The following is a 12,635-nucleotide window of genomic DNA, read 5'->3' on the forward strand; positions in this document are numbered from 1 at the left end:
CGTTACCCAACTTCAGAAGTCTCCACAAGTCCTATGGTACTCAACGAAGGCTCAAGAAACATCCCAGGAGAAAGCTGAAAGTATGTGCCATATGCACATGTAATAATAATAAGCTAGGACTAATAACTGATTTTTGGCAAATATTTTTAAAAAGTCAGTCGGAGCGCGTCTATCCTCGCGGGACGCGCAAGGAGCGCAAAAACATCACCGCGGTGTAGGGGTTAAAAACAGTTTGTAAATCAACCTAAACACAAAATTCAAGTCTAAAATATTAAAATTGGTTCAAAAAAACAAAACCCATCAGATAACCGGGGACTGGCCATTGATAGGCTGGGAAGGGTGTTTATTTTTTCACATCACTAAGGCAGGGTACACTATAGCAATGGATCATATAGCAGGGAATACCTGTACATACATACAGTATATTGGTCGGTGGAGAAAGGCAGTTAGAAATACAGCCATGTAGACAGATAGATGAGTATATTTAAATCCTCTCATCATCCTACCTGGCGATGGTTCAAGTTCCATAACCACTGACCGAGCACCGAATGCCCCTGTACAGTACATCTCAACTTCCTGAGACAGAAAGGTAAAAACAGATATATAGACAGACATATATTTAAAGCCTGTGAACATCCCTAACTTGTAAATGCTCTAGTACCATAACCACCTATGGAGTGCTGGAAGTCTCTGTACACTTGAACCTCCTGGTGTGACGTGGCGGGGGAAGGCAGGGAGGAGGAAGGCAGCAAATCACCACGGCGTAGGTAAGGCACAAGGGTACTCAAGCTGTACTGCTTATTGATGATTGCTTTTTTGATGCTCTGTAAACAGATTGTGGTTGCCATTACAAATTATGATTGTTAATGAGTGTTTTTAGGTGATACACTAATTAACTTGTGGCACATTTTACTGGACATGCTATTTGAGTTTTTAAATTTTTGTGCTCTCTTTGATCATAACCTCCCCCCTCCCATCATCTTCAATGCTTTGCTTCCTACTAGAACCCCTTCCCCTGACAGGATATCCATAACAACAGTACCTCCAGGTCTCTCTCTCTCTCTCTCTCTCTCTCACCATTGTACTATTCCATTTTCTTTAACGTTACACACAAATGTCTCTTCCAATATTACTCAGTCTCGCTTTCAAAGATACTGCCTGAAATCTTATCTAGCTATATTCATTCTTTGTATATCCATACCAATCAATGTAATTCTTTTTATCCAAGATTTCCCCACCATACTTCCATCACCCTTTAGCTAATTCCAAAGGATCCAAAATTTCTCTTACTATTTACCCTATTCATCCTGTTTACATCCACAGCTATTCAGGAAAGTTCATTTCTACAGCTTGTTACCTATAAGGTTTTTGTATCACTCAGAGTCCTGGTATTACTCCCTTATAAAATCATTGAGTGGTAGGTGGTGGCGACCTTCATCCACTCACTTGATGTAGTGCTGCCTACTTCTTCCTTAGCCTTTATCATTCTTTTTCTGTGCCTGCCCTCCTCTCTTCCTGTTTCTCCCATCTTTCCTGTCACTTCTTATTGATTTTCTTTCCTTTACAGGTGGCTTTACATGGAGTGACAAGCCAAATGTTTTCCTGTAAGCCAAGAATCCATTTACAACGCTGGGTGGTAACCATACAACCAAACCATATGTGCTCCCTGCGTGTCAACAAGTGGGTTGGTGGAGGGTTAGTGCCCCTTCCCGTAAAACAAATAACTCCAAGTCAAATGGCCACCCCTTAAGGGAGTATGGCGTCTGGCAATAGATAGATAGATAGATAAGAGCAATGGCAGTAATACACTTTCATGCAGGGTCCTCATCATCATACTAACTGTCCTATCACTCCAATTACTTTCCACTACTAAGATGATTTCTCCTCAACCTTACATTCCACTGTCATGCTTAAGTTATATTATACAGTAGTTCTTAAATATCTGTAATTAACAGCCTCCTAAAATACCTTACCACACATCTGTACTGTAATTCGTAGTTCATCCTGACTCCTCTTTCCCCTACACTGCAGGCTAAAATTTAAGGTCATATTCGTTCAAGTATACTGACAAAATCCCTCATAGTGAAGGGTTCAGGACCTATCTGTTTGAATTAATTTTGTAAAATGTTATCTTTTGGTTTCTATCCTTGCAACAATATGACAAATTTATTTAGCTCAGAAGAGGCCCCTCACAGTGAATGCATTCACTATGAGAGAACTTGTCCCATAATTACTGCTACTTACGTCTGTACGAAAGGGTGAATTATCTAAAACATTATTGTGGTAATGCCTTTTTTATATATAATGAAATCCTTAGCATTAAATTCTTCTCACAACCAAGCTATATTATTCAGCTGAGGGGTACCTGTCACAGTGGAGGGAATTGAAATAATCTCCCTTAACTCCTTCAGTATGCGTAGGTGGGGATGCTCACCATACACTCGATGTACAGTAGTGCGGCTTTAAGTATCTGCCCTTTCCTCGCTTCCTTCTTTCCTTCATTCTTTGCTCTTCCTTCTGCCTACAGGTGACTTTACACTCCTTCTTCTGTCTCTCTTTCCTTCATTTTCTCCTCTCCCTTCTGCCTGTGGGTGACTCTACACTGAGTGACAAGCTAAATGGTATCCTGTACACCAGGAAACAATTTACTATGTTGGGTGGTAACCATTTAACCAAATTATGGCACCTGGTGGTTTAGTGAGCAATTATAGCACTCCAATCGGATTGACCTGGTGCAGGCTTATATCCAAGGGGTGGTTGGGGTTTATTGCTCACATAATGCCACTCAGGGATGAGTGAGGCTGGTCACTCTCATTTAAATGTCAGGACCAACTTGCCTAGGCCTCCGCTCCTCATGGAGCATTATAGGACTGGATGATGGATGAATGAACTCCTTCAGAAGGATGATCCTTACCTTTTGGTTATATCCACCCAAGTTAACATCAAGGTGGCCAAGTGGTAGGCACTTCAAGTTGTGATGCTGCCACCCTGACATATGCCAAAGTTTGAACTCAGGTGCAGGAAGTTGGCACCACTCAACTCAGGTGTCCATCTACTCTGAAAGCACTGTACCTATGCTAATAACTATGGAAGGTAGGTAACTGTGGTAACGTGGATAATACAGTAGCCAGGACAATGGGTGTAAAACATACCATTGGCTCAAAGGCCTATATTACGGAGATATTCTTGAAATACAGCATAGTGTCCAATCACCTCCACCAGCGATTCACCATAGTGCCCCCGGAAACTCCCAGACACCCCCACAAGGACCCCATGGAGGAGCAGCAGCAGCAGCACACCGAGACTCGGCGCAACAACAGCACAAGTCAGCCCGGGCCATACGCCCCTATGACTCGGAGCCCTCCCGCCGTCGCCATAGCAGGAATCCTGCACTACCTTCCGGGCGAGGTTCCACCAATCCATCTTGGAGTGGAGCTGTCTGTCCAGCTCCTACCAGTGCCCCTAAGGAGTTGGCCTGTAGCCACTCCTGGCTTCTTCAGGAGTGTGCCAGTAGCCTCTCCGAAGGTGTCTTCCCTCTTGGGACGGCCGGTAGCCGCCCACTTCTCGCTAAGGAATCGGCCAGTAGCCGACCTGAGGGTACTAAGGAGACGGCCTGTAGTTGCTCCTGCCTTTGTCAGAAGGTGTCCTTCCGGAGACGGCCTGTAGTTGCTACACACCCCCTCCTGATGGACTCGCCCTGCAGCTGCTCCCACCTTCATCAGAAGGCCAGTAGCCGCTCTGAAGGTGTTGCCCTCGAGTCGGCCTGTAGCCACTCCACATCCCTCCTGCAGGAGTCGGCATGTAGCCGCTCCCGCCTTCGTCAGATGGCCGCTAGCCGCTCCGAAGGTGTTGCCCTCAAGTCGGCCTGTATTCGCTCCACACCCCTCCTGCAGGAGTCGGCCTGTAGCCGCTCCCTCCTTCATCAGACGGCCGGTAGCCGCTCCGAAGGTGTCCCGAGGTGCGCTGGTAACCACTCCCCCTCTCAGGCCATGGCCAGTACCCAGGCCTCGGCGCCCTATGGTCGTGCCCTTGGGAAGCCACGGCCAGTAGCCGGGCCCCACAGCCGGATGCAGCCGAGAGCAGCCCCGCCAGCCCAGTGTGAGCCGAGTGTCCTGACCCCCAACGAAGAGGATGTAGGAGAGTACTGGAGAGGCCCTATAGCCTCCCCCGGCCTCTGCTCCCTATGACTGGCCCTGGAGAAGACCCACCTGATGGACCCTGACACAGACCAGTGCCGCAGCACCTCCCTGACGGCACCGCCTGGCTCTGGGGGCCGCAGTCCTCGGGGACTCCAGGCCCTCCCCAGCACACCCGGGCAGGACCTCCCTACACCCCGACGGCGGAAGACCTCTACCTCCAGCCGAGACCTGAATGAGAGGTTCAGGGAATTGTTCGGCCTCAGTCCTGAGGGCCATACTCCTGTTCTTAGCCCGGAAAGCACAGGCCCCTTCGCCAGCTGCAGCCCAAGATGAGAGAAGATGCCCCTGCGTGTAGTCCTGTGCCCTCTCGCACGACCTCCCCTGGCGGTGCACCTGTCCCGGCAGAACTGTCGCCGGCGTGTCTCCCCGCCGCACCTGCCGCCCAGTGACTTATGAGACAGTGATTGGACCCTTAATGTAGTGTAACAGTGACAAGGTGATAAAATGCATTCATAGTACCAGACCAAGTCTATCTATCTATCTATTGCCAGACGCCTCAATCCCGTTTGGGGTAGCCACAAACAAATCGCCTCCAAGTCGCCCTGTCCCCCGCCATTTCACTGCCCAGCTCCCAACTCACACCCCCCTCTCTCATATACCTCTCCATCCCATCCCTCCATCTCATCCTCGGCCTCCCCCTCCCTCTTCTCCCCTCCACCTCACTCACATACACTCTCTATGATGGTCTAATATACGACAGGGCGGAACAGTGAATAACCCATGCAGAATCTAAGTGATAGTGAATAAGACCCATGTGCAACACCCCTCATAATGTAATAAGAGAAATACCCGAGCCATGGAGTTTGTATTAATAATTTACCAAAAGTCCCTTGCTCTCAGAAAATAATAAATTAAACACGCTATCAATAACCTCTGCCTCAAACTACCATAAATACAATTAGACCCCAGTCCCTTACACCCTCCCCTAGTGAGCCTTATCTCTAACTCCTCCACGTGCACAGAAACCTCGGACTATATTGACATAAGAGAAACACCCATCCCGCGGAGCTTGTATCAATAATTAACCAAAAGTCCCTTGCTCTCAGAAAATAATAAGTTGAATGTGCTATCAATACCCTCCGCCCCATACTACCATGATTACAATTAGACCCCAGTGCCTTATGCCCTCCCCTAGTGAGCCACACCAATAACTCCTCCACATGCACAGAGACCTTGGACTGTACTAATTTTGCACACTCCGCCTCGAGTGTCATTGCAAGTGCATACTACCACAGTATCCTGCGAAATACTGATTGTCTAGTTATAAGTGTTTGTAGTTGACCACATATTGTGTTGTAACATCTGCGTTGTCCCTTGTCTGACTGTGCAATACCCGTGTAAAGGTTTTTGCCTGGAGTTTTTGTGTCCTGCCTCTCTCTTATTTGTGCTAAACCCTGGTCTCGAAAGAGGCCCCCGCTACACGTTAGGTGTTCTAGGAACGAGAATTCGAGCCTTAAACACCTAGCATTACAATTCTAGTTTAGTAAATTATTATACAAAATGTACTGTGTAATTACTGTATACCATCTCATAACTCATTTAAATCTGATGGTGCTGTGGGGACCTGCAAGGGTTTTTTAGACCAATATATAATAAAGTTATTGCTCTATAGGACTCTGCTATCTGGGGGTGACATGCATATTTGTGAATAGCAGGAGAGCAATGTACACCTACAATAAGCCCAGGGCTCGTATTCTTGTAGGACTAGAATGCTTTCATGCACCACTTCCCTGGTAATATACTTAATATATTACATCTTGACATACTGTTATATGTTACTACAGTACTGTACTAGCTTTTCAACCTATGGACTGCAACATCCCTCATGTGGGGGTGTCTCATAAAGCTGCAACATTCCTCTTATGGGTGAGATTTTCAACAAAGCACCAGACAGGTTCTAGAAGATTCAGCATGACACAAAATTTATGGAGTAATAGGGCAACTGGTAGCTGTCATTCCCATCCCCTATCCTGAGCACAGTTGCTAAGTTGTACCAGCAATAATGACCCAAAAGTACGCAATTCGTAATGCATTTTCCACACTATTATCACCCCAGGAAAGGCAGTCGTGCATAAAAATTGTTTAGAATAACATAAAATTAAATGTAAGGTCAACAGGAGGTAATGGAACAAAAGCAGGGTGGTAAATAAGCTCATACTGCAACGTGCAGAAGGACCTGGCCCGAGATTCACAAACAGATGCTGGGCGACAGCGCCGCACGACGTCGTACGGGAGTCAACGATCACCCCTCAAGGGCGATTCACAAACGCTGTATTTTGCTCCCTTCCAAGTCTCTTCCGTAGCGAGCAGGGATTTTTCTGGGGAAAATTTACTCGACCAATCAGCAGCCACTGATCTATCACGTGACTGAATTTAAACAGACCACACCCTCCCCCATTCTCCTCCCTTCCTCCTCCTTCTCTCCCTCCCTCTTCCCACAAAACAAGTACATACTGTACACAAATACGTACATATGCTTTTACGCAAGTGATTATGTACGTACTTAAGGACAAATGTATCCCAAGGCAGAATAAGGAATTTACGTACAGTCACGGAAAATTCCGCATTACCCACCTCCCGAAGCACTGGTGTGAGACGGGTGAATGTGAAGCAGCAGCCAGACCTCATATGTCTGGTAACTGTGAGTGTGAAGGAGGGCAAGGCAGGGGATTGGGGACAGAGAAGGGTTTAGTGACAGTCTGGGAATCATGTGTAGGTGTGCAATGTATGACTTGGATGGTGTGTTGGAGTTAATTTAGCATGGACAAATGATATTTATATGAAAAAAAAAGTAAATGTCTGTAGTGTTGTCAGGAAAGTTATTGAAGTTTGAGAGTTCGGACAGAAGTTTGAGTGCTTTCATTCCTTCTCGAGTTTAACATGAGACGTTTCCCCACGAGATATTCATAATGATATATGTATACTTTTGTGCTGAAAGCAAAATCACTATATTCTCTCTCTCTCTCTCTCTATGTATACATGTAAATGCGTATAAATTTGTTTATTTATTTATCCTCTGTCGTCCCACTGTAAACATCTGCCTGCAAACATTTTCAGTGTTATTCTGGTAACTATTCATCTCGAACTTCAAGTCAAGAGTAGTGTGTAATAATAATAAAAAAATATTTATATGAGCGATGAACAGGTTCTTCGTTTTCCCATAGAAAGAATGACGAGAGAAGTTCTAATTATAAGATCAGTCTCTGTAACTATCATTCCTATCGAATATTACAAAACGAAGCCATAGAAGCATACCTTTAACAGTAAACATGTATTGATACTGTGACGTGAGCAACTGTCCAAATCCTCCCACCCCCGGCAACCCTCCCTCCTACTCACAGTTAACAGACATGAGGGGTCTGGCTGCTGTTCCGTGCCTGTTCGTTGACCACCAATGCTCTGAACAGTGGGTAATGCGGAACTTTCCCTGACTGTACATATGAATATAAGTATTCACGTAAGTACATACGTACCTGAATACTTACATAAGTACGTACAGTACTTATGTACGTACGTCAACGCATGTAAGAAAGCACTTACGTACGTAAGTGAATGCTAAAATAAGTAGGTACGTGAATACTTACGTACGTGAATACTTACGCAAGTACGTACGTATGTATGTACCGTCGTAAGCACGTACATACTTGCGTACGTGAGTATGTACATGAATACGTTAGTACGTACATAGGTGCGTACGTAAATACATGCATAGGTGTGTACATAAGTAAGTATATATGTACGTACGTAAGTACGTACATGGATGCATTCGTAGGCATGTACATACGTTCATACATAAATACATGCATATGTAATTACGTTAGTACTTCCGTACGTGAATACTTACGCAAGGACATACGTATGTACGTACGTCCGTAAGCAGGTACATACGGGCGTATGTGAGTACGTACATAGATAAGTACAGTACATGAATGCGTTAGTACGTACATAGGTGCATATGTAAATATGTGCATGGGCATGTACTTAGGTACGTATACGGGTGCATACGTAGGCACGCATATACATAGACACATAAATACATGCATACGTAAGTACGTACGTAGATCCAGACGTATGTACACAGGTGCGTATGTAAGTATCATACGTACATAGGTTCGTGTACATTCCCTTTATGTCGCACATCTCACAATTGTTTTGGTCGGGGGTCATGTAATCGATACAATGTGCCTCTATTTCCAAATCACGATCCTGTAAGGAGATGCTACGACACAAATGGCGGCCGACACAGTTTGTGCATGCCATTGTAACGCCGAAAGGGAGCGGCGCGACCGGTAAGGGAGGCGCCAAGAGCGTGCAACCGTTTGTGAATGATTCCGGGCCCTGGCAACCCACTTGGCGAGCAGGGAGATTGGCAAAAGCCTGTTTACAGCCTCTTGTCTGCCCCAATACACATTACTCTCTCTCCCTCTCTCTCTCAAGGCATAGTTTTCATGATGCTCTGTCATTTCTGACCCAATACACATTACTCTCTCTCTCAAGGCATAGCTTTCATGCTCTGTCATTTCTGACACCTGTTTCTTCAAAACTACGTTGATTTCAATGTAAAAAAAAAAAAAAGTCCACGGGTAGCTGCATCATGCAATTTCCTACCCACTGATGTACATTTAAGGGAAATCTGTAAGTGTGACCAAAATTGCCATTTTGCTGCATCACGGGGATGTCTGCTTGACCTCTTGCTGCAGCCCACCAATAATAACAAACAATATACAAATACCATCCAAAAACATATTAGCCTACTAGATATGGAAAGAAGCTAGCATGGAAAAAAATGCCATGAAGCTTTCTTACTTGTTCAGAATACGAGCCCAGGTGTCAATAAAAAAACACAACAACCATCCCACCTTCAAAACAAGATTCTCCAGCTCAGCTCCTGTGAACCCTTCTGTCCTCTTTGCCAGCTCTTCCAAGATGTCTGATGATTCTAGTTCCATTTGTCTTGTTTTCACCTGCAAATTAGTTAACTCTCTCAGGATTTTACGACTTTCTCAGCTACATAAAATTATCTGATGTCTGTTGGGATAGAATACTACAGGATTCTGATCATGAAAGGGTTATGGTACTAATATTAACACTCTCAGGCTCTTATGACACTCAGCTGATAAAATTACCTGGCATCAGAAGAAATGAATTATCAGAGTTGTCTCAAAGATTATCGGTAAGTACCATGGTAACATTTTTATTTACACCGATGGCATTCAAGGGATGGACAGGAGGAAGTACTTCATACAAGGAGGGTGGAAAGGTTAGAAGAGGATGGAAAAATGGCAGAATATAAGAGGGAAGTGGAGGAGTGACAGGGTAAATAGGGATTGGAGCAGATGGGGGACGTGGAAGGGGTGTGCAAGATGTTCAAAGAAGAAATCTGTGGAGCATATGAGGTGGAGTGAAGAGAAGACGAAAGGGAGTGCAGGGAACAGCATGGTAGAATGAAGAGATGAGAGAGGCTGTGGCACAAAAGAAGAAAGCATGCAGTGAGTGGATGAGAAACGAGGGCATGGAAGAAGATGAGAGACAGAAGAGAGAGTTATATATAGTGAGGAAGAGAGAGGTGAAAAGATTAGTAAGAGAGAGTAAGAAGAGTGTGGATGAGGAATTTGGGAGGAATTTGAGTGTAAAGTGGAGGGAATGTAAGAAAATGTTCTGGAAAGAGGTAAAGAGAGTCAGACAGTGCCAAAGAAGTTAGTCGGGGAGTAAAAGATCTATCTATTTATCTATCTATTGCCAGACGCCATAATCCTTAAGGGGTGGCCATGGACTTTGAGTTATTTGTTTTATGGGAAGGGGCACTAACCCTCCACCAACCCACTTGTTGACACATAGGGAGCACGTATGGTTTGGCTATATGGTTACCACCCAGCATTGTAAATGGTTTCCTGGCTTACAGGAAACCATTTGGCTTGTCACTCAATGTAAAGCCACCTGTAAAGGAAAGAAAAGCAATAAGAAGTGACAGGAAAGATGGGAGAAATAAGAAGAGAGGAGAGCAGGCACAGAAGAAGAATGTTAAAGGCTAAGGAAGAAACTGGCAGCACTACATCAAGTGAGTGGATGATGGTCGCCACCATCTACCACAATAAAAATATTAAATTACCAGTGGAGAAAGGACAAAAAGTGAGCTGGTGGAAAGAACACTTTAAGGAATTGTTGAACGCAGAGAAAGTAATGCGAGTGTAAGTGGCTGGGGAATGGCTGGGAGGTGGAGGGATGTGAGAAGAGAGGAAGAAAAAGTAGAATGGAAGTTGTGGAAGCAATGAGGAAAGTTAAGATGAGGAAAGCCCCGAGAATTGATGGAGTGTGTGGTGAAATGCTGAAGCATGGGGGAGAGACAGTAGTAGAATGGATGTGGAAGATGTGCAGATTGGCCTGGGAGGATGGTAGAGTCCCGGAGGAATGTTGGTCGGGTAGAATTATTCCCCTGTACAAAGGAAAAGGGATAAAAGAAGTATGTGGTAATCACAGTGGCATCAGTCTTCTTAGTGTAATAGGAAAAGTATATGGTAGGATACTTACTGACAGAATTAGGGAAATAACAGAGGAATTAATTGGAGAAGAACAGGGAGGCTTTAGGAAGGGAAGAGGTTGTGCAGATCAGATATTCCTTTGTAGATCTTTAGTGGAAAAGTTTCTAGAGAAGAGAAAGAAGTTGCATGCAACCTTCATGGATCTGGAGAAAGCATATGACAGGGTGAACAGACAAAGACTGTGGAAAGTATTATGAATATATGGTGCACATGGAAAGTTGCTGAATGCCGTGAAGAGTATGTATGAGGGTGTTATGGTTGCAGTGCGTGTGGATAGTGAATTGAGTGAATTTTTCTATTTGAAGGTTGGATTGAAACAGGGATGTGTCGTGTCTCCATGGTTGTTCAATCTGGATATGGATGGGGTTATAAAAGAGATACAAGGTAGGGCAGTGGATGTTGAAGTGGCCCTTGTAAGAGAGGGCAGTGTTTGGAAACTCCCTGTACTGTTGTTTGCAGATGATACTGTGTTGTTAAGTGACGACGAAGGGGAGCTTCAAGGCTTGGTGGATGAGTCTGGGAGTGTGTGTATGAAACAAAATCTAAAAATGAATGTAGGGAAGGGTAAAGTTATGGTCTTCGAAAGAAGTGAAGTCAGTTAATGTACAGTGAGGCTGGATGAGGAGGAAATGGAAAATGTGAGTGCATTTAAGTCCTTTTGTAGTGTGATGAGTAAGGAAGGAAGTTTAGAGGGTGAAGTGCTTGAAAGGGTACAACAAGACAGAAAGGTTGCTGGTTCTTTGAAAGCAGTGATAAACAGAGAAGCAAGCATAGAAGCGAAAAAGTTACTACATGACAATATTGAGAAAGTCACTACATGACAGTATTGTGATACCAACTCTAACATATGGAAGTGAAGGTTGGACCTTGTTGGAGGGGACAGAAGTCAAGAGTGAGAGCAGTGAAAATTAGTTATCTGATAGGAGCATGTGGAGTCACATGGAGAGAGAGACTGACAAATGAGGAAGTGAATAAGCTTTGTGGCGTGGGTGTGGATGTGATAGGAAACGTTAGGAGAAACACACTGAGGTGGTTTGGCCATGTGGAGAGGATGGAGAGTGAAAGTCTGACAAGGAGAGTGTATGTGAGTGAGGTGGAGGGGGGGGAGAGGGAGGGGGAGGCCAAGGATAAGATGGAGGGATGGAGTGGAGAGGAAAGGAGGGTATGAGCTGGGAGCGGGGCAGTGAAATGAAGGGGGACAGGGTGACATGGATGCGACTTGTTTGTGGCCACCCCTTACAGGATTTAAGGCGTCTGGCAATAGATAGAGATAGCATTCAAGACCAGACATCTAAACTGCAGTCTCCGGAATTTAATACGAATGTATGTAATTAGATTGCAGGAGTTTTATCATCCAATACTGGTAAGATGACAGTGAAATTGGGGTAACCATACTGAATGCACTGGCAAGTAACACAACAGCATAACCTGGGTGTCATGATGTTGCCCCTTATGTCATGCAGTTTGTGCTGATGCTGAAGTAGGGAAGGTTGGTGTCCATCTGTCTCTCTGAAATATGCTATTCCTAAAGATCCAAGAAAGACACCAGTTATCATGCCAGGCTCTGATGTGGTCATCACACTTCTCTAACTGGTCAGTATCAACACAAAATGCAACTACCGTATAAAAATGCGACTATACCATCATTGAAATGCAGCTCCATATATCACAATACTGTAATCACCTCTCATAATACACAGTACTGTACTTTCATTTGTTAATAAAGGCTCCAACATGCTTGCATGCATCACCCTTAGCTACCAAATGAGGGGTCTCTAGCAACCTCTCTATTCAGTCCTGTAACCCATACCACCCTAACAACGCGTGAAGTGGGGTGACTTCGAATGATTTTTACCAATTCTAAGTCGTAACTCGGCATGTTAAGCTTTAACAAAAT

The 12,635-nt window shown here is 44.7% G+C and overlaps 1 protein-coding gene across 1 annotated transcript in view; it reads right to left on the bottom strand.

Annotated features, from left to right (window-relative positions):
• Nucleotides 1-314: 314 nt before the first annotated feature.
• LOC145403344 (uncharacterized) overlaps nucleotides 315-12,635 on the bottom strand; it is a 140,337-nt gene continuing 128,016 nt past the window's right edge. The window contains exons 10-11 of the mRNA XM_080275134.1: nucleotides 9,059-9,163; nucleotides 315-824 (exon numbers count right to left, since the gene is read on the bottom strand). Coding sequence (XP_080131260.1) covers nucleotides 639-824; nucleotides 9,059-9,163 — 291 coding nt within the window. The 3' untranslated portion in view covers nucleotides 315-638. The remainder of the gene's footprint in view (nucleotides 825-9,058; nucleotides 9,164-12,635) is intronic.

Source organism: Coenobita brevimanus, chromosome 60 (assembly GCF_032717465.1).
Source record: "Coenobita brevimanus isolate Jiangsu-jjx chromosome 60, ASM3271746v2, whole genome shotgun sequence".
NCBI lineage: Eukaryota > Metazoa > Arthropoda > Malacostraca > Decapoda > Coenobitidae > Coenobita > Coenobita brevimanus.